At 30.4% G+C, this 23,870-nt stretch overlaps 2 protein-coding genes across 2 annotated transcripts in view; one reads left to right on the top strand and one right to left on the bottom strand.

The window, feature by feature from the left end:
• LOC132938280 (protein white) overlaps positions 1–19,777 on the top strand; it is a 26,338-nt gene extending 6,561 nt beyond the window's left edge. The window contains exons 2-13 of the mRNA XM_061005027.1: positions 8,847–9,024; positions 9,477–9,715; positions 11,246–11,317; positions 11,413–11,511; positions 12,015–12,253; positions 14,537–14,720; positions 15,135–15,293; positions 15,363–15,494; positions 16,684–16,912; positions 18,223–18,328; positions 18,538–18,709; positions 18,887–19,777. Of these exons, the coding sequence (XP_060861010.1) occupies positions 8,847–9,024; positions 9,477–9,715; positions 11,246–11,317; positions 11,413–11,511; positions 12,015–12,253; positions 14,537–14,720; positions 15,135–15,293; positions 15,363–15,494; positions 16,684–16,912; positions 18,223–18,328; positions 18,538–18,709; positions 18,887–18,985 (1,908 nt within the window). The 3' untranslated portion in view covers positions 18,986–19,777. The remainder of the gene's footprint in view (positions 1–8,846; positions 9,025–9,476; positions 9,716–11,245; positions 11,318–11,412; positions 11,512–12,014; positions 12,254–14,536; positions 14,721–15,134; positions 15,294–15,362; positions 15,495–16,683; positions 16,913–18,222; positions 18,329–18,537; positions 18,710–18,886) is intronic.
• On the bottom strand, positions 18,563–23,870 carry LOC132938281 (F-box/LRR-repeat protein 4). The gene is made up of 12 exons (XM_061005028.1): positions 23,326–23,870; positions 22,869–22,962; positions 22,588–22,801; positions 22,296–22,515; positions 22,123–22,233; positions 21,912–22,037; positions 21,722–21,846; positions 21,534–21,643; positions 21,311–21,472; positions 21,032–21,197; positions 20,598–20,949; positions 18,563–18,703 (listed from the first exon to the last, which is right to left on the bottom strand). Exons 1-11 carry the CDS (start codon positions 23,602–23,604, stop codon positions 20,607–20,609), a joined length of 1,950 nt encoding a protein of 649 aa, XP_060861011.1. The 5' UTR covers positions 23,605–23,870; the 3' UTR covers positions 18,563–18,703; positions 20,598–20,606.

The raw sequence follows: 23,870 nt of genomic DNA, 5'->3' as shown, positions 1-23,870 counted from the left end.
CACCGAAATCGAAATTCACAAAATATTAACTATAAAAATTTAAATATTTCATTATTATTCAAATAATTAATTTCCATACACAAATACATTTTCAAAATATCCATACCAATTTTAAGCTATTTATAGGCATTTGAATTTTTGATTTCATAATTTTATGCTAGATCAAAAATTCGAAAAATGAATATATAAATGAATATAAAGCGTCTCGTAAACGGTAAATGGTTTTTATATTAATTTTAAAATATCTAAAATAAGCTTTTGAAGTTATTATGACAAAATTCATCAAAATCGCGAATCAAGAGTGATTTAAAATATTTTACATATTACTCTAATTATATTATATATATGTACAGTCAATATTATAGTATTGACTATTAGGTATATCTGGAAGTAAAATTGTATGTAGCACGAAATTCTAAGTGTAGAATACGAAATTAAAAAGTGTCAAATGGCCTGTAATAACTAGTAACTTTTTTTACAGTTCTTTCTTCATTAATTGAAAAATTATTTGATGTTACATAGGGAAATAGATACGGATTTTCTATATTTATATTATAATTTTGAAACATTAACATATCAATATAAATTATTACAATAATATTTTTTATATTCTGTAAATATTAAATCCCCATAATAAATTATTACGTTTCCTAATAATATTTGACTATAAGCTTACAAATTGTACTTATAGATACAGTATTTAAAAGATTATAAAATAAAAATAAAATATTTCAAATGATCGATACGTCAAATAACACAAATAATTAAAAAATAATAGTTTATGAATGTGAGTACCTATTCTTTTAAAAGAACCATAAGGGGTTAAGCCCCCACGATGATTCCAAGTTTAATATAAAGGACGTAGTACGAAAAAAATTATATTTTTGCCTCTGAGGTATATAATACAAAATTCCCTAATTTTGTTCTTTACAATATTTTCAACAGATAGACTATAATATTATTCGGCTGTATCATAATAGCTGCTCAACTGCGGTTAATTATACATTGTTATACGTTGAACGTTCAACTCGATAAAATAAACCTGTTGGATCTTCCTTGGGTCATTGGATAGGAACTCGTTTAGTAAACTATTATACGAACGGTGATTTTGATTTTCTAGCCATTCCAGAGTACCTATTGCTTAAATTAAATTAGACATAGGTACCTAATAATCTACAGAGATGATTATTTCACCTCATCAATATTTGGAAATGCTTTTTTTTTCTTTAGTGAACCTAGTGAAATCACCAAGTCCGTGGTAATTAACGGAACCTGTTTCTACGAAATCTATATACTTATTTCACACGACGCACGCGTTTCTTTAAAAAGATAACTATTGCAAATTGTTGATACCTTTGATAACACGGAACACATCCGAATACGTTACTGTATGCCGGAAAACGTTATCGCAAGATAAATGCATTGTTAATTTATGAAGTAATATTGCGTTAGGTCATATTGTTTCCTCTGGTTGTCCTCAGGCCATTTTAATGATAAATACCTAAATTATATTTTCTAATCGAAATTTCAATCTATAGGGACTCTATTCAACCGGCGTCTGTCACTGTAAACTTCACATACGTGCAGTCTTGTTAAGTATTCAAATACTTGAATACTTGAATTTAAATACTTTTTTTGTATTTCAAATACTTTTCAAATAATTTTTTACCATGTATTTTAAATACTTCAAAAATATTTTTCATTTGTATTTTTATTCTATAATACTAAATACTTTTTTATTCTAGTAGTGTACTCCAAATTCCAATTACCAATATTTGGGAATGTACTATTTTAAATTTTGTTACTAAAATATTATTTTATAATGGTTCTAACTTCTGAGAATTTATAAATAAGGTTTCACCAAAATACAATCATATATAACAGAATTACTGAACACTGAAACCCCTGTCGGCTCCTCACTCTCATATACCATGGCATACGAGACACTGACACTACCCCACTGGTTGGATTGGCTTTTATCTGGAATCTTTAAATAGTCTTCTTCTCATTTAATGGATGATAGTATAGTTTATGGTTTTAATATAAGATATTGGTATTAATGTTATCGAACTTAAACAAAAAGTATTTATTCAAGTATTTTGAATACTTTTAAAAAGTACATATATTTAAATACTTTTAAAATAAAGTATTTGAATACGCATTTTAAGTACAAATTTACCAAGTATTTAAATACGTATTCTAAAAACATTTGAAAAGTATTCTTAACAATAGACTGCATCATACACGCTTATTGCTTTTATAATATTATATTGGCTACGTATTATTATTGTATTATTAATTATTATTATATTAACACTATACCTTTATTACCCGACTTGGTCCGTGAAAAAATGATTAATTTATATAATTTTTAAGGCATGTCATCAACAAAATTATGATATGTTCAGCACCACCTATCGGGCGTGGATCCTATTGATCTCTTTAAATCTCCCTGGAATAGTGGATCTATTAGTTCAATCTCTGAAATTTTCGTCAGAATCGGTCGAATTGCTTGTGATTTTATAAACAATAACCTAGAACATATGCCTTTTATCAGGTGGTTAAGTAGGAATGCGCAAGCGGACTGAGTTCCATTACCTCTGATTGTGCTTATAAGGCACCCCCTTTAAAAAATTCTTCAAACAATAATCTGGTAATTTTTGCTCGTATATCCAGTGTTCGGATTAGATAAGTATTTTTTAGGTTAGGTTAGGATTATGTATTAATTGATTATATTAATCCACCGTATTATATCAAAATAAACTTGGTATAACTTTGATACTTTAGAGTTAAATCATACACTTACGTACAAACAGCACTGGGCCCGCGATCTACCGCAGGTAGATTGCCTACCTGATAATATACTGCTGCGAATCAGAATTTTTATTCCAGGCAACAGAAAAGTTAAGATAAATTTTGAGCACCATACTCCGAATATTAAATAACGAATTGAACTAAGTTTGAGTCATATAGAGTTGGTACATTTAACGGGCAACTAAGTGTAAGTACAGGATCAGCTAGTTTAATATTATATAGGCTGCATTATGATTCTATATGATATGGATATTCATATTTTTGCTACCTATTAACAAAAGCAATTGGTATTTCTAGAAACAAATGTTTGGTTAAGCAATTTAATGAATTGTTGTATAAGAAAACAATACATAGAACGCTCAAAATAAAATATGATTCACAGTACCTATATAGTACCTTGCTATTTTATTCCATTTTATGCCCATTTAACCCCTGCCTTTTATATATTATATTATGAAGATATTAAACTGCACAATAATTGATTCTATATTACTATGTTAGCTACATTATAATATTTATAACACATTTAAATCCACAACACTATTATCATTTTTTTACACGTCGCATTCATATAAACTATATTTTGCATTGTTTACACATAAAATTAAATTCGACTAGGTATTGAGTTTTCTGAATATAGAAAGCTGTAACGTTCGAATAAAGTTAATAAATCAGCTAAAAGTTCTTAACTCTTAATCCTATAATAGTGATAACTGATTGATTACAATATTTTACATTACCGGCACATCAGCACATGTGTAGAAAAGCCACGTGTGAAAATACCGACTGTTTGATTACGCAACCAACTGCTGCAAGAATATTCGTACATTCATATTTGAATGGACCAAAAAAAACAACTTATATCTGGTTTATTCTATCGATTGGCCTTGTTAAACATAGTTGGAGGAAAACTATACTAAATATACAGAGACGTGTTATTTTGATGAAATTAAAATTCACCAATTATTTATGTTTGCATTTTCTAGACATGAGAAGTATCTAAATTCTATATACATATATTTGAATGTATACTAAAACTAGTAATTCTTTGCGAGACACCCTGTATACTAATAATATTAGTAATCAAACATTTAACATTTTCTTATCTTTGAAGCTTATTATTTTATTTTTAATCGGTATTAAAATCGGGTTTATTCAAATATTACGTACGTACTACATGATATTAAGGTACAAATGTACAATCGTAAATATATCTATGAAAAGTCAAACAACTAAACATAATAATATTATATTGTATTTAAAACGCAATTTCACATTTTAAACTAATATTTGAAAAAAGTATAATAATTTCCAAAATATGCTGCTAGAATACAATTTTTAAAAAAAAAACTGTACATTTTTACGGAACAACATGTTCGTCTATAATATTATGTGAACAGATCAATAAATTATAACTATACCAACTGATAGTTATTAGAATTAAACGTAAGTGAGTTAAGACATAATAAACTAATATAATATATTACTCCTAATGGACGTAAATAATAGATATCAAGTATCTATTCGTGTTTAGAGTTATACACGAGCGTGACTAGCAGTTGACGAACATATTATTATATAAACATAAACTTATTATACAAATGAGTGAGCATCTTTCAGTATAACTACGAAAATCGTATACTCGAAGGTTGTACCACAGTATTATAAATATTATATTGTGGACATAGTAGATAGTAGGTACCTACTATAGTTGAAACTGGAAATAAATTCTTCTTCAAACCGGTTTCAGATGTACATGCGTTGTGCAAGAATTTTTTCACAGCCTTTATTTTTTATGCAATATGTTGTTTTATTACTTACCTCAAGAAACTGCATGATACCAAGATGTGTAATATCATTCTAAAATAAATACCTACCCACAAGCCGTTAGCCGATGTCGGATGCGGATATTCACATCACAAGAATATAATATTACCGTTTAAATATTGCCATTTACTGAATAAAATAATTAGCGAAGTTTTTTCGACGCCAAGAACGTTTTTGAAACAATAATATCGTTTAATAATAAATAATAATTTTACAAATCAATACTTAACCTTGGTCTGAATTTAATACCTATAGATATAGGTAGTTCCTTTCTAAATTATTATTATCATGGTGAATTAATCCATTACATAATATTACTAAATATTTAGGATTTGCTAGTTAGTGAGAGCAGCCAATTTAAATATTTTAACTAAAAAAGCAGCTTTACCTTAAAAATTAACTTCTCACAGAATTTTGAGTTGATATCAATTTTTTTTGATTCAGACTTCAGGGAAAACCTCGAGGACACTCTTGGTTATGTTATTAATTTAGGTACCAATCATAATATATTTACTATAGGTAGGTAGGTACCTATTGCAAATTTAATTTGTATGCCTATACTTATGAAACGTACCTAAACGATACAAATTTATCACCCACTTATATAAGCTTATCACTAGGGAAAATATTTTTAAATTTAACCCAATTGTTTGAATATAGTTCCTGGAAACATTTCGGATAGGTTTATCATATAAAATATGTATAAAAAAAAGTCAATACCAATCGCCACAAATGAACATTTTGAAATATAATATACAATGTACAATACTACAATATAATGTAATCATAATATGTGACCACCGACATAATTGTAAACATTAATCTAAATGTGATTATAAATATCTTCCGAAGACAAATCACCGGGTTCATTTAACAGTTTCGTTATGGTAATTATTTTCAGTGGATGTTAGCCCATGTTACGTAATTTTGTATGCGTTTATGTATAATTATAATTATTGATACTCTATGGTTTTCATCACTGCATGACGTATGGATGTACCATACCACAATGTGCGTCTTAATCACATTACAAACCATTAAAACCTGAAAGCAATTTAATGAAATATTAAAAACACGGTTTATAGTCATAATTAATATAATATATTATAATTATTTTTCGTATTTCACTTCCTTAATAATAATATGGTTCAAACAATTGTCTGATCCCCGATGGCCGTCGAATGATATAAATATATAATACTGTATAGATTATGGACAATATATAAATGATTATAGACTAAAGTCCAAATTGTACGTTTGTAAAAGGCTCTAAGTGTAAATCTATCTTTAAACGAATTCTGTTTTTTTCAAAAGATGATTTTTTGGTACTTCCCGTACAAAAAACGGACACAAAATAATAAAAAAATCAAGATTTTCAAGTAAGATATTGGAGTGTATCAATAAGTACCGATACGTAACGAATTATTCTTCTTAGAAATCTTGAATGTTAAATATTAATTACCTTTATGTTGGCCATATTGAAAGACAGTCGAATATTAAATGTGTATAATATATAATTATTATGTATTATATTATTATGTACGAGAGTTATTCAGGGAGTAATGCCTGCTCGTGTTTATAGGCCAATGGGAAATCGTAGGTAACGATAAAGTTGGGTAGGTATATCATATTATCATGTATCTCATAAAAATACTAAATAGGTACCTATTATGTGTGTACGGATATGTGCTTCGGGACTATGAAATTAGTCACAATTTATTCTAGGCTTACACAGCGATAAATTTGGTACCTATAATAGGTATATCATTAGAGCTCGGATGTTAATGACCAAAATGCCATTAAAATATGCATTTAAAAATTTCAAAATATGTTAATATATGCCTTTAAATATATCAAAAATATACCTATTTTTCAACAAATATATGCAAAAATGAAAAAATATACGCAAAAAAAGTATTAATATTAATTCAAAATAAATTATGAACACTATTAAATGTATACTAAATATTATATCTATTTTAAACAGTTACAAATAATGGGATAATAATGATTCAGAATAACTTTTGTTTTAAATGGTTTTAAAATAACATCATTGCAAAATACATAAAAGAAATAAAATACTATGAATATAAATATATAAACTAAAATACATATTAGGTAGTAAAAAGTGTTATGTTTATATTATATTTAAATATTTTAAATGACACTAAATCTAGAAATTAACAATATATGCATTTATATGCTCAAAAATGTCAAATATGCACAAATATGCAAAAAAAAGTTTGCCTATTTCTAATATAGACTTCAAGAATCAAATTTATATTTCACTCCGGCGTAATTCTGGCTGCGCGAAAAAAACTATGCTAAGTCATAAATATCCGAGCTCTATATGTCATATAAGCACTAAATACCCCTATGTGTGTACGTTTATGTGTTTCGGGACTATGAAATAAGTCCTGAGAGATATATCGCAGGTTTATCCGATCCGATTCCACACCATTTGGAGGGATTATAGGATATGGCGAGTAATTGCAGACAAGATACAACCATTTAACCACGTGAGTCGCGGTGATATGCAAATTGCATGAACTACCAATTTTAGTATTAAAATTATTATACTGAATTGATAAGTGCTTTGATTGTGGATTTCAATTATTACCGTCATGCGAAAAATCAGTCGTAATCCTTTGGTAATCGGAAAAAAGACCCAAACTAGGAAAAAAATTAATGAAAATATATCAAAATTGAAGTATAAATATTATGTTAAAATTGAATTGAAAAATACATTAAAGTTACAAAAAAAAATCATATAATATCATGAAAAATAGAAGGGTATATAGAAGGTGTATATAATATATATATTTAATTTTCAAGTACCTTAATGAATATCATATTTTTGGCTTTTGCTATAATTTAGTAATTTACTATTTAGTTTTAGTGTAATGATACTATGGTATATATCAAATTGTATAGATAAATATAAAAAGTTTCATATTATAAATTATTCATCAAAAATTGAAAGGTAATTAGTAAAAGGTAATTTTTAAAAAATTTTAGGTTGTAATAGGAATTTATTCTAGATGGTTTTTCAAATATAGTAGACTAATAAATATATATGAAATTACTATAGATACTTATAATTTGAACTTTGATTAGGAGCATTACATAAAAACAAAAAATTGTTTGGTTTAATAATAGATTATATGTATACCTACAAAACAGGCCTTTTTAACGGCCGTAAGTAATAACATAAGAAAGAGGTGTACCTAATTATAATATTAAATTTTTATAGCATTAATATTATAATTATATAGGTACCTACTAAATTACTATAATTGTATTTATTATTGACTATTGTATTACATTTTATTACTTTACACTTGTATTAAATTAAATTTTATTATATTTTAATATGTGATTTAAGTAAGTAATCAACATTTTTTATGATATTATATGAATTTCTATGTAACTTTAATGTATTTTTCAATACAATTTTAACATATTTATACTTCAATTTTGATAATTTTCATTCATTTTTATCGGGACTTTTTTTTTCGCGATTCTAATCCTTTATAGCAGTGTTTCCCAAACTTTTCCCGCAATTTTACTCTTTTTTGGGTATATGACCACAATATTAAAAAAAAAACCAGTACGCCTTAATTAATAAATATAAGTATTATTAATAATAATTTTTACTATGAGCAGTTCTATCATTTAATAATATAGTATAAATAATGAATACGGTATAAATAATAAATAAATAAATACTATAAATCTAGTAAATATGGAAATAACCAATGAAAGATAATTTAAACATAAAAACATTTTGTTCTGAACATTTCCGAGAAACAGCCTGGAAAGATTCATATCTATCAAGTATAATTTTACCACTCACAAAAATATGCGACATTTGGTTATTGATTTTTGTTTTGAATTTCGTACAGCAGCTTAGCAGTCACTTTTATGTAGGTAGCTACTATAGTTACGACTAGAATATTATACTTCGTTTAAGGCTTCAGGCAAATTGATATATCCACGTCCGGAAATTATAATTACCTATGTGACCAATTCACGACACGAGTCCTGAAACCGTTTGAGAAGTCAAAGATAATAACCTGTTGAATTTCGTCCACAACTAGTATGCAGCCATAAGAGGAAACGACCACAATATTTGAATTATTTTAAGCGGAGATTATTTTTACTCGCGGATAAAATATAAATTATAATAAAATTGTATTTTTCAGGAACATTCCAACGGGACGGGTACCAACAAGCAAATTAACCACAGCATTGAGTACACGTGGACTCACATGAACGTGTACACGAGAAACGGAAAAAGCCAAAACTTTTACGATACGCTCACGTCATGCTGTTCGGGGGGTCTGAAAAACAAGACTGAAAGAAAACAATTATTAAACAACGGTGAGTTATCACTTATAAGTTATATTATACAACCTTTACCAAAATATTATCCACGTCGGATATGAATTGTTTTCCCCGCGCTTTTGCTGTTTATTTTTATGACCGTCAGCGGTCGATTACTGTTTTATGGTACCCTACGTCGTGCAAATCGCCCACAGAATACCCGCCGGCCGATACTAACCATAATTATTACAAATTATATTCTTCACTGTAAATATCACACCTATCAAAATATGCCGGTTTTATGGTCTGCTATTATAGTGTTGAAATATTATTATTATATTATGCGTGTAAAATTGGTTCAGGAAAGCATCCTTCTCTCTCGCGCGCGCGCCTATAGTAGATCCTACAACCACCAAATCCTAATCATGTTGTTATATTAATCATTATTATTTGTGTTATTTATTGTGTATAACACAACATTATAATATATTTATATACGATCATTGCAGTGAGCGGTTCGGCGCGACCGGGCGAACTGTTGGCCCTGATGGGATCCAGTGGCGCCGGCAAAACGACCTTGTTAAACTCTCTGACATTCAGGAGCGACCACAACGTGATAGAATCTGGAATTAGATCTATCAACGGTATACCGGTCAACAGCAAATTGTTGACGGCCGTTTCTGCGTACGTCCAACAACACGACCTGTTCATCGGAACGCTCACCGTCCGGGAGCACTTAATATTTCAGGTAAGAATAACCAAGAATGTGCGTTTTAAGCACAACATTCGTAGGTATAATTCGAGGAGGACTAGCGTCTCTGCAGCGCCTCTAGATCAGTGATTCCCAATCTTTTTGACATCATGGACCACTTGGAGAACTTTCGATGCGTCACGGACCACCTCAATTTTAGACCTTATTTTTCTTATAAACAAGATTCGTTTTATTTCATACATTTTAGAATTTAGAGTTTATGAATACGCAAAAACCAATGAAATTCCTCATAGCTTATAATAATGTTTATAACTGATCAATTTTGAGTAAAAGTTCAAAACTATTAACAATTTAACGCAAATCACTACTATAAAAAAATGTACACCATATTATTATATATTTTATCATAATGACTCACGAACCACCATCCAATATCTCGCGGATCACCACTGATAATATTAAATAATAATAATATAGAATAATACATTTAAAACAATATGAAAATAATTATCATATTATCATATTTTAACAAATGTTATTGCAATTATTGTTATAATAATAATAAAAAAGGAAATAATAGGTATCGAAAATTATTGAATTAAAAATTTGGCGGATATGGCGGAATGTTAAAATGTTTTTCTTTATCGTTAAGCAGAGTTCACAGCTATCGTATTGAGTCCAAAAGTTGAGCTCGGCCCTGCAACTCTGAAAATGTCTTGGTAGATCGCGATTATATTGTATTTATATTTATATAGTGAATGATACCATCATAATGACAATTAGAATAATATGATAAAAGCAACACCACACGACAGACGACGTAGTTATGAACACGACTTAACCGTACCCTAGTCCCTCAAACTCACAATAACCAATATATTATGGTAACTATTAAACTATAGTAGACTCTCAAATCACAGTATACCGGTATAATGGGTTAGGTTCGGTCTATGCCCTATGGTGTTATTTATGATGGCGCTTGGTCCACGTGGTCTTACCGTTCCGGTTTATTAATTATCGCCGTACATTCTAACCATACCTTCGATACTTTCGAGGTCTGCAACCAACGCGACGATAACCAACGTCTATTTCTACAGTTCAGCGGCTTACGTTAGAAATCACATTTCTGCCAACATTCCAGAATTTAAATTTGTTAAGACTAATTCCGGGTTACCCGTAATTTTAAATATTAAGAAATCTAAAGAGGATGTCACATGTCGCGACATGTGTTGTCTCCGTCTTACACACGTACGACATAGACAAAACACGTTTACGCAGTCTGAGTAAGACTCGCTCAATTTTGGTTTTAGAGTAAAAATACATTTTATAAAATTGAATTTTGACAATATTTCTGAGGGCAAGTCGTTGCGTTTTTTTCCATTTTACCCAATATAACGTTCATTATATCGTTTAGAAATAGAAAAATGTTATAAAGAAATATCTAAAAAAAAATGCATAAATATTCCACTTATAAATTATAATTATTTACTTCCACCAGATGATTGGTTCCTATATAGACTTATAACTGGGTTTTAACCTTACGCTATATTTTATTTGTTATGACAGGCGATGGTGCGAATGGACAGACACATACCGTACGAAAAACGAATGGCTCGAGTCGAAGATGTCATACAAGAGGTGAGATTCAATAATATTGATATTTGATATATAATATGCAGCGGATTCGATTGCACATATAATATTTATGGCATATATATTTTTTCCCGATTTAGTTGTCATTGAGTAAATGTCAAAACACTATCATCGGTGTGACCGGCAGAATAAAAGGTTTATCCGGTGGTGAAATGAAACGTTTATCGTTTGCTTCCGAGGTAAGGCAACAATTAATTATTAAAAATATAACGCAGGATCTACTTATTTTTTCAGATTTATTAGACCAAGCCGACTCAAACGTAAATGGTGCAAATTTATTACTTTAAATATATATATATATATATATATAAAAACTACTCATTTAATTAAATCACACAAGATTTAAACCAAGTCGAAAGTGTCATCAGTGGGTGACTTCTTTTCCCAAATTATGTAAATCATGTTATTTGTTTCCCTCTTATCCCACATATTATACTCATTATGTCTTAGATATAGATTGTATATTTTCTTCTATGAAAAAAAAAAAAGATTTATTAGAGTGGCAATATTATATAAATTATATGATTACTACGATTTGTGTACCTATTCGGTAAACATAATGATTATAACATCGTCAACTTGTAAATAATAAATAATATATTAAAGCTATCGTTAATATGCATTTTTTTTTTGACATAAGTTATACATATTATACAGTTTGTTTTTCGATTGTGTCTTACAGGTGTTGACAGACCCTCCGCTGATGTTCTGCGACGAACCGACCTCGGGACTGGACTCATACATGGCGCAAAACGTGATCAGTGTGCTCAAGTCGATGGCGTCTAAAGGCAAGACAATCATTTGCACCATTCACCAGCCGTCTTCCGAGGTGTACTCCATGTTCGACAAGATACTATTGCTGGCCAGCGGCCGGACGGCTTTCCTGGGCACTCCCAACGATGCCATCGAGTTTTTCAAAACGTAATAACCACATATTTTGTAATGTCCAACACACGGGTCTATAAGTCCAGAACACGGTCACAGGTAACCGTGGTCCAGAATAATCATAAAAAAAATAGTCGCTTGTACTAATGTATAGTCACCTCTCCGACTCTCCTTGACACGAAATGTTGAATTGTTGAACATTATCAAAAGAAAGACTGGTCCTGCAGGAATTCAGGATAATATACTAAACAATAAATAGACTCTTAGGGCCAAATACCCTCTTCCCCAGTGGCTGTGCACAGTGGTTTAGCTGTTTAGCTGTTTAGTCCCCCATTGCCATTTTTCCCCTAATAAATGTACTTATTATATACAAAAACTGTAAAACTGGTTGTGCATCGTTTCCGCCAAAAATTACATTTTTGTTTCCTTTAAATAAAAAAAGGTTTGATCTTCATCTCCGCTAAATAATTTTTCGTCCAAAATTATAATTTGAGGACCGCTATAGTCATCATTCTGGTTTTATGTTGTTATCGTTTTCCAGTATTCTGAAAATAATACCTACTATAGGTACCTATTACCCACAATGTGGTACAATTTCAATGATAGTTTATGCAGAACCACAAATAATTGAATTTTGCGTATAATTCCATATTTCCATGCACAAAAAACAGTTCTACAATTAATCGCATCTTAATATTAATATATTTTCAAGAATTTTAGTTTCAAGTGTTCAAATTAATGTATGTACACCAATAAACAGTTCTAAATTAAATAAATAAAAAATGATTAAACCAAAAATATAAATTACCTATTCAAAACAAAATAATTAACACATCAAGTGCAATAACGAAGTAGATAAAATAGATTTTATATTATATTTAATTTCTAACGAAGTAAATCACCAGCAGTATGGATTATATTATTATGTTTGATAGTAGGATTCACTATCGTTATTTTGGACTCGCTGATCTCGATATAATATATTGAACCGTATATATAAGCGATAAGCTTACAGGAATTTATAGGTACTCGGTGTATAAATTATTGTTTCCGTCATTTAAATTTAACACCGAAATTGTATTAAAAAAAACCAAGTTTAATCTACTAAACTATAATTAAAAGGATACCTTATTTAAATTTTACTAGTTGGTTAATTGTCTAATCAACTTAAACTTAATGCATTAGAATAAATATAATTTATCATTGTGCATTAATAACATTGCTTTTTCCATTTAATTTGAAAATGTATTTTATACTTTTTAATCACTTTATAACATTGCCCTGTATATGACGTGGGTTTAAATTAATTTAAGCCAACAAATCATTCATCAGCGTTTCTTGATAAAACAATAATAGTATAGTTACATAATAAATTAAAAACGTAATTATGTATAGCATTGGTTCCTAAACTATTTTTATCATTGCACATTATTGTTACTAAAAGTTACAGTATTATAATATACTTTCAAGTTTCAATAAACATTTCATACTTCTCAATAACAAGTCCATACAGGCAAAAAAACATCGCAAACAAAATAAACATTTAAATATTTACACTAAAATACTGAATTCAGAATTACATACCTATTTGTACTTCTATTTTTAGTTATTTTCTTAAAAAGTTATATTTCACATAATAATATATATGTATTTGTATCAAAAATTATTTTCAATAGTACATTTTATGGGTCTAAATAAAAAGTTCAAATTTTTAAGGTTCGACCTTTGAGAAACTCAAATATATGTACACCTATATCACCTAGTGTGTCACCGAACTATTTAAAGGCTGTTCATTTGTATATGGAACCAAGAAAAATTTGTGTGGTTAAGTGGGTGAATAAATGTAAGATTAATTACCAAATTGTAACCAAATTGTACCTACCCCTTTTTTTTATAGTACCTATTATGCTAGTTGGTTTGATATACCGGTGGGTAGATGGATGTATACATTTTGTAAATGAAATCAGTTGATAAAATATAATAACCGTCACTGTATACTTACTAATTAGTATTTACTATCGATATCAAAATATAACCGTCAACCGAAATCCGGTGATTGAAAAAAAAAATTTTTATAACTAAACTGCCCATTTATTATGATTGAGTTTAGTTAACACTACCTACATAATATTGTTCCCCCGTGTTGGCTTTATGTGACTATGTAAGTGTTGAATGTATTTTTTGTTGACGTTTAACTTATAACGTTAGCACTACGTTCTCTTGTCGACTTAACTCAAGTTCTAATTATTTTAATAAATTGTCATTAGCTTGATGGCCTTTGTACTCAGTAAATTAAATCCCGTCCGTAATTTCGTACAGGCTCGGCGTCAGCTGCCCGAAGAACCACAACCCAGCGGACTTTTTCATTCAACTGTTGGCCATCGTACCGTCCCAAGAGCAGTGCTCATACGAAACCATCGACACGGTTTGCGAGGCTTACGAGAGCTCCAACTACAAGAGCGACATGATGGAACACCAAAAACAGTTGTGTGCCGCCAGCAAAGTAAGTGTGTACTACGAAACTCAGCTGAATAAGTACCTGTGGAGTATATTATTATATAGATCCAACTGACAGTGCCAAACTGTAATCAAAAACCAATTTAGTATTTTATGATTTATCGTCGATTTGTCATATATATATACCTACTTACGGAATTTCACTAAAAATATGGGTTTCTAAAAGCTCTGTACGACTGTACCTAAGCAAACTTTATATTATGATGTATCACATTCGTATAAACGGCTGGCGCCATCCTCCACCGTGAGGTATATTTTTCAACTTTTGTTCATTTTACGGCAACCGTTTGACTGTGAGTGTCTGCTGCAATACATAATATTATGATCATCGGCTAATGGATAAACTCCCGACCCTTACTCAAATAAACTAAGTAACGCGTTGGTTTTCCGATTTTTCCAGAGCACGGCGGACTGTAGTTGGGGTTCGAACGGTCTGGAGAACGTCTCGTCGCCGTACAAAGCATCGTGGACGGAACAGTTTTCAGCGGTCTTCTGGCGGTCGTGGCTCAGTATCAAAAAAGAACCAGCCCTCACCAAAATTAGACTCATCCAGACCATGGTAAACCCGCGGTAAAACCACGGCGGTGACCGACCCGATCTAATCCGTAAACATTTCTCATCGTTTCAGTTGGTAGCCGCTCTGATAAGTTTCATATTCTACAACCAGCACCTGGACCAAGACGGCGTGATGAACATCAACGGAGCACTGTTCATGTGCATATCTAACATGACGTTCCAGAACGTATTAGCCGTTATCAACGTGAGTATACCTATACCGGTCCTATACTCAGTCCGAGTGATTTCCGTAAGGTAAACGTTGAGACTCCGGTCGGGGGAGGGACAGTGGCGCAAATGGTGCGCGCTTGGACAGATTATAACCTCCCTATGGTATCTTTATATGAACCTTAAAAAATATTGAGTAAAAAATGTTCAACGTGACAACGTGTAACAGATATTTTTCAATTCAGTAAAAATGCATTCAAGTGTATGCTGAATTACAACGCTTATAATTATAAGTTTATTTTTTAATAATGGATAAGATCAAGGTTAAATTCTTACGTACATTTGTAAATAGAAAAAACAAAAGGCTCGGGTTAACAGCGTCGAGTGTTGCCTATGATAATATAATATCATAATATATGTATACAAATAAAAACGGTAACTATTTTATAGTTTCGGACATTCGTCATCTGGTTATAGGTACTTGTGTTGGGTAATTACTCAGGTTTTTTATATTTTATTTTATTATATTACCTATGTTAATTATTTAAATTTTGTAAGTGCATGATATTTAAATATTTTATTTTTTAAATAATTTTAAAAGTAATTTGATACCGTTAAACTTTCGGGACCATGTAGGTAGTAACACAATTTTTATATTATAGTGGCACTATTGAGGCTGTAACCCTAAAAAATTTCGTAGTCTTAATACCTATTTAAAAATAAATATTTTTTTCATCACTCAGTATTATATTACACACTAATTAAACATTGATAAATATACCGGTTGAAATTTACTAATGGTTTTGTAGTTACAAATCACAATAATTAAATGTAGATAAGTACCTACGTAATTGTATTATTGTTACTAGGTACTTATACCAAACGATAACGACAAAATGAGATATATGAATGCCTTTGCGCCTTTGAGTTAACGGTAAAGTCAAGTTCAAATATATAATATGCATACGATAAAAGCCTTAGGAGGATATGTACTCAAATAAATTATCAAAGGACGCATAAATTCCCACCCTACCTCCCCCCCTCACGCGTATAGTTCCATTCGCACAATAACTACTGCAAAGCGGATGGGACGAATAACACGCAAAACACATAAACGCGAATCGACGAATGCATTACAATTCACTAGACGACAGCAAACATTATTGCACATAATATTATATCGGTAATAATATTATATTATTCAATTATTATTTCTATCGCCACAGGTGTTCTGTTCCGAACTTCCGGTGTTCATGCGCGAACACCACAACGGCATGTACCGGACGGACGTGTACTTCCTGAGTAAGACCCTCGCCGAGGTACCGATATTCTTGGTGCTGCCCATACTGTTCACGTCCATCATGTACTACGTCGTGGGCCTGAACCCAAAGTTCACACACTTCCTCATGGCTGCCCTGTTCATAACTCTCGTCAGTCTGGTCGCTGTGTCGTTCGGTAAGTGAATCGCCGAATATTATATACCTATGTACAAATCTATACGGTATAGGCTAATACCTAGGTAGTATAGGTATGGGGTACTACATATTGTCTACTGCACTTCCATCCAGTTTAATTGGTTTCGGTCAGTCGAAGACGTCGTACGACCGCTTTTTGAGGGGTTTTTTTTAATGGGCAATTTTAACGATATTCAAGTTGTACAAATGGTTGTTGTGCTGAAATAATTACCTACGTCTGGTGCAAACCAAGTACCCAACAACATTCATTAAATATTTACAAGTTCATAAAGAAATTATTGCCACATGTAAAAATGATGTAACTTAATCTGCGATGTATCGTTCTCTATTTGTTCAATAACCGCCTGACTATTGACATAATATTATAAGTAACATTTTTATAGTTTTTTTTTACATGTCGAAATTGAAGATTAGACTTAGATTTTAAAAACAATACAATTCTCAGGATTTGTAGTAAAAATCTAAATAATCACACAACTGATAAGTATTTTTCTGGCATTATTTAAAGTTAATTCAAAATTAAGAGTCCAAAACGAGCAGAATAAAGTTTACTCCTTACGAATAAAAAAATTTCAAAATTTCAAAATCCAACTATTCTGCAAGATTCTACTATAATAATCCTCTGATAATTTTCCCTGTAAAGTGGTTATCAATCGACAATTGTTCTTGAATTAATCGTTTATGATTGATGGTTGATCTGATTTTTTCCGTAAGGGCGGCGCGGCGCTATGCAACCATAAAAATTGCCTAAGCTTAACCCCTTAATAAATAGCCAGCTATTTTTTTTTCTCCTACGCCCTTAAGTAGACGCTACAGTGACATTTGTTGTCTCCGTCTTACAAGTGCGTAACATTGACAATTTTATGTTCAGCAGATCATGTTTACTTCCGTTAATTAAAAATTAGAGTGATTGACCTCTTATGAAACTTAAAGGTAAGATTATTATCTGTTCTAGGCAATGGCACAGACATTTTATTAAATTTTAATTTTAAAGCGAGTTATGAGTATTTTAAGATGTACAAACAATTTACAATTTTAAAATACTCATAACTCTTTTTAAAATTAAAATATAATGAAAATCCTATGTCATTGCCTATATAATAATCTTACCTTTAAATGTTATAAAAGGTCAATTCACTCCAATTTTTAAACTAATGGAGATAAACCTGATATGCTGAGTAAAATTTGCTATGTTACTCACTTGTAAGACGGAGTCAACAGACGTCCCCTTAAAATTAAATTATAATTTACAATAACACTGTTCTGTTCTCATTTGTTTGGTTTTCTCAGGTTACTTTGTATCGTGCGCCAGTGGTTCCATATCGGTCGCACTTTCTGTGGGGCCCACGATCGTCATACCTTTCCTGCTGTTTGGCGGTTACTTTTTGAACGTCGGGTAAGTTGAGGTGTACACAAATCATTGTGAATTTTCATATTAAATATTATCACGCACGTATATAATGCAATATCGTGTATTACGACAAAATTATATGTATAAATAATTAATTATTCTGTACAACGCATTTGTATCGAATATAATATTATGATAGTATAATAATAGTTATAGTTAAGTATAATAATATATTATAATTGTTTGATTTCAAGATCGATTCCGTACTATTTCCGGTGGCTGAGCGTCTTCTCGTGGTTCAAGTATGCCAATGAAGGGCTGCAAGTCAACCAGTGGGCAGACATCGACACCATCCAGTGCAACAGGGTGAATACAACGTGTCCCCGTTCTGGTCACGCAGTCTTGGAATCGAACAGTTTTCTAGAGGTAAACAGACAACAACATTGTTGATTATTGTTGGTTTTGAATTAAAATTAAACATAACGGTTGGTCATCCGGCAGCGAATAATTATTGTCACCAGAGATATCTTTAACTACGACCATAATATTTTAATATGTACAGAGTTTGAACGTATCTAATCTATTCTTGTTTTTTTTTTTCAGTCAAACCTCACAATGGACATAGTTTCATTATTTCTATTAATCATCGCTTTTCGGTTCATGGCGTTCTTGGCACTCCTGGCCAGAACGACAAGAAAGTAACACACACGTGATAATATTTTCAATGATTCTAAAAATTCATCACTGATACAACTGCCTACAACATACATGTTTGTAATCCAACACCAAAGGCGATACACTATTTGGAATTAAGAGATAAATCCAGGGAAAAAATAGAACTATATACATTAATATATAATATATATATTTATACAGGATAAGATCGCTTAGGGTTGTACATATTATATTATTTTACATAAGATCTTAGATAGAAAAATAATGTAATGTAATTTAAATTTATTTTAAATGAATAACATCATAGTTAAATGCCATGTCATCATCGTGCATTCATTAGTCAAAGACATCACTGAAACATCATTTCTATAATTTATAAATTGGTACTTTTAAAATTTTAATTTGTATAATAGTTTATTATTTATATTTAAGTTGCACAGTACTTGAGTGCCATAGCCAGAGTGAATGCCTGTGACTTGTCCATTACACTCAAAATCTCATGTTTTTCTTATTAGATAAAATACACACAAACACACTGATATACCTAAATATATATTATCCATTTACTATAATTTTGTATGTTGAAGTTCCCCCTCAATTGAAATAAAACCCAAAATACGGTACTGGTGTACTAAAATAAAGTTGGTTGTACCTGTACGGTGTTCAATCCGACTTTTTTAATGGTCCTGATTATTTTAAGAGTATACATTTTATGTTTGTTAGATGATTTTTTTATTATTATTATTATTATTATTATTATTATTATTATTACTACTATTATTATTACAGTATATAATATAAAAATGATTATATTATTGATTGCACATTGTTGAATTATTATACAAAATGCATAACAAACATGTATTAGTCAAATTTATTAAATATTGTTGAGCACATTTTATATGTAATTTATATTTTTGCTTTACCGTAATATATTATGAATTATAATATAAATTGTTTTGAATTACATTAAACAATGTAGGAAAACCACACACAACAGTAGATATTCATATAATATACAAAGTGCCTAATTCAATTTGCTCAAATTGTGAATCATTTAATGTTGATATAATAAATATTAAAGAAAACAACTATCAGAAGTCTGATTATATTATAATATTAGGTAAAAGTTACTATAATTTAACTGTCTATAATTATATAACTAATAAAAACCACAAATTTCAAAACAAAGAAAGCAGTAGTAAAGTTATGAAAAAATTAAAACTTTTTTTATAATATTAACTAATGATATTTATTTCACTTAAGTCTTTTAAAATAATAAAACATTAACAAATAATAATATTACTTTAAATTTCAACATAATATTGATTAAACTTCATTCTATGGGTATTATATTATTTCATAGTAATATTAAACGATTACATGAATATTGATTCTCACTATTAATAAATATTAAATATGTATTTATTTTTAATTCTAATTATGTCACAAACATTTGGTTTTAAAAGCAGACATTTCAAATTTTAGTTTATCATATTTCATAACATGAATTATTAAATATTTAAATGTATTTTTAAGTATTCCGCCAAATAGTATTTTGGGGAACTTACAGCATTTGATTACATAAACATACAATTATTCAAAGGCTTAAAAAACAAATGGAAAAAATAAAACTTACTGTGATGATCTAGTAATGATATACATTTGAATGATCAGAAGTAGTAAATTGAATGCATACATTGGGATATTTTAATCGCCAATCGTTTACAACATCTTCTTTGATGTTTTCGCAAAAATTAACATCCATTAACTTTAGGTTTTTACATTTCTGTAGGAACTTGGAGCAAGCATCAACTGTAATTGCTCTGAGGCCAACCAAATCGATTTGTTCCAACAGTGGGCAGAAGTCAGCAAACGCTAGTAGATCACGGTCGCACACACCGCGTAGTGACACAACAATGATTTTTTTTAATTTTGGACAAGATTTGACCAAGTCCAAGAGACTATCGCCAGGAATACTCATAGCTAAACTGAAAATATAGGAATTATGTTAGCCAAGTCAATATTTGTGGTAGTACGGTGTTTTATTTATTTATATGTAGGTATACCAACCACCATCCGAGATCAATTTCTTCAAGTTGTTTGAGAACAGTTAAGTAGCGCAGCCCAGTAGGAGACAGTGTATAACTTTTCCAAAAATCTACAGACACTAGTTGCTTGTTCCATGTTGACAATTCATAAGCAACATTATCCATGCTTTCGATTCGTTTACATGAACCTAACCATTGGTAAAATAATCATTAAAATGAATAAACACCATCACAGATTCACAGTTAATTAACCCAATGAAATAAAACTATATAATATATATTATAAGTGTTAACTATTTACCAAGATTAATGTGCTTCAACTTGGGCATAGACGTTATAAAAAAAGTTATATAATCTATGGTGATATTTGTTCTATACAAATCTATACGCTCCATTTCTGTTAAACTCTGCGGTGGACATATCAGCCCAAAATTAATCGAAGTGCAACTTCTTAAACTCAATTCTGAAAAACCATAAGTTGTATATACATTTCAGTGAAAATATAATGAGGAAAATATCTTTACCTTTCAGATGTGGACAAAATAAGTTGATTGCAATTAATGTGGTATCATTGACAAATTCACAACAGTCTAATCGTATGTTAGTTAAATTTCTACCACATCTCTTTAGAAATCTAAATAATCAATAAATAATAATAATAAATAATTAAAACAAATGATTATCGTTGTATTGTTTAGCATAAATGACATACAAGTTGAATGGTGTGGTCAATATTCCTTTTGTAATACCACACCAGGATAAATCCATTTTTGTCATCCGGTCACAGTACGGCTCTAATGAAATGAGCATTGAATAGGAAAATGAACACCAATAGGGCTAAAAACATACTGTAATGATTCTTTTTTTCTTTAAATATGTAATTTTTGAACACTTATACTCACTTTTAAATTTAATTCTCTGTAGAAATATCCATCGGTACAAATGTTATTGAAGCGCTTGCACACCCTCATACAAAGTCGCAATGATTTTAAATCCAAGTATGAAAATATTTGCATCAATGATTCATTCTATATTTGCATAGTTACAATTTTAGGATTTGGTTATGAATTTAATAATAATAATGAAATATAATAGGATAAAAAAAAAGTGTACCGGCAATCGCAACGTGTAATCAATGGCAGGTACCTTACGCCACTCGTTTTCAAGTTCTTCTATATTCCTGATCAGTTTTAAAAATGGATCTAGACTCGTTGACATTGGTATCTAGAAATTGACATACTACAATAATTAAATGTTCAGAACAAAACAAAATGAAAACCATTTACATTTGAAGCCATTGATGGCACTCTAACATTTGACAATAACTCCTGGTTTTGTTCTTCATTATTATCATAAACGTATCCTGAGGAAGTATGAGTAACCATAGGTACAGACATGACGTCTAGCTCACCGTTTTCTGGATACTTCAAAATACCTCCCATAGATACAGCATCTAACTCGGTATAGTATTGCAACTGGGAATGATTAAACTCAATGCATATCTCTCTGTGGTAAAAATGTAATAACATTGATATCAATCAAAGCAGTATGTATAGTAGACTAATATTTTTGTCTTACCTGACCAGTTCCTTTATGTGTTTTAATTTTGGAGCAAACAAACGAGAATGTCTCATGCCATTACAGTTCTGGGGCAGCCCTTCCCAAAGTAATCTCCATGCCATCGTATCAGGAAGATCAATAACTTTGCCCGATATCCGTACTACAGACCCGGGAGTAAACGTTTCAAATATAGATATGACCAGAGGAATGACTGGTATTGTAAATGATAATACTGCAATACAACAGGTTAATAATAAAAATAAAAATATTTTATTTATTTTATTTTTATTCGATCTTACTTATAAAATCTTCGCTTCTTATTCTTCCGGAATTTTGTGGCATAATTGGACATTTTCGAGATGGTGCTAATTCTCTCCATGGTCCATAAGACCGCTGAGTAAAAAAAATAAAAGAATATTATTGCCTAATAAAAATAAAATCCTAAAACTTATTTTAAACCGATTGATATTAAGCAAAATAATAATCCCTCGAATAGTTGAATTTCAAAAAATTAAATGATTACTACAAAAACTTTAAATAAGTTATAGAAATAAAACATTTATTAATTATTGATCATACAAAACAATTTCAGCTAAGATCGAAATCGTAGACTTCAAATTTAATAGTAATTTCAATTTGTTATCAAAAGGTAACATTTGTGTTGTAACATAGACTTGTAGGTCATAGGAATTAATCACTGCGTGTAGTGAACAACAAGCGCACATGTACTAATATATTAGATCACCGATAACTCACCATAACATAAGACTGGGGAAAGTCTCCGTAGTTTGGAAACTTGCTCGGCCTGCCGGTGACATTACTGGCCGTGTAAGATATGCTAATATCGCTACCATATTGAGAGCTAAAGTCCACCACTTCCGACGAAAATTGGAACACGAAATTGTCCAACGAAGATCGCTGCCTGTTGATTCGCCTGACTTCCTTGCGATCCATGTATGTGCGAGTATAATCAATGTACGACTTGCAAAGCTTTCTAAGATCGGCCAAGTTAAAGCCAACTTGTTCGTCGTTCATGACCAATTGTCAATTTCGTCGGCACAAATCCCGATAAAACGCGCACCTTTGAATTCCATCGAAAAAACTAATTCCGATTACCGTACATTGTGAACTCGGGCGTCTGACGGATGAGATTCAAAGTTGTCGAGATTCGAAATGGCTGGTAAATAAATTATAGGACAATAAACTATAATAGTTAATTATTTTCAATTTTGGTACCTATTTACTATTTTGTCGTATTGTATTTACACTTTATCACAGTATCACACGTCCTTTGACCACAG

This window comes from Metopolophium dirhodum, chromosome 2 (genome assembly GCF_019925205.1).
Source record: "Metopolophium dirhodum isolate CAU chromosome 2, ASM1992520v1, whole genome shotgun sequence".
Lineage (NCBI taxonomy): Eukaryota > Metazoa > Arthropoda > Insecta > Hemiptera > Aphididae > Metopolophium > Metopolophium dirhodum.
Note: the sequence above shows the minus strand (reverse complement) of the source record. Positions and strands in the feature narration are given on the sequence as shown.

Excerpts from the sequence above, each read along its gene's own strand:
- LOC132938281 (XM_061005028.1), bottom strand. The coding sequence starts at position 23,604 with ATGAACGACGAACAAGTTGGCTTTAACTTGGCCGATCTTAGAAAGCTT. Across the intron at positions 22,516-22,587 it reads CACATAAAGGAACTGGTCAG|AGAGATATGCATTGAGTTTA; the intron begins GTAAGACAAAAA and ends TTTTTACCACAG. Across the intron at positions 21,644-21,721 it reads TTGACCACACCATTCAACTT|ATTTCTAAAGAGATGTGGTA; the intron begins GTATGTCATTTA and ends TTGATTATTTAG.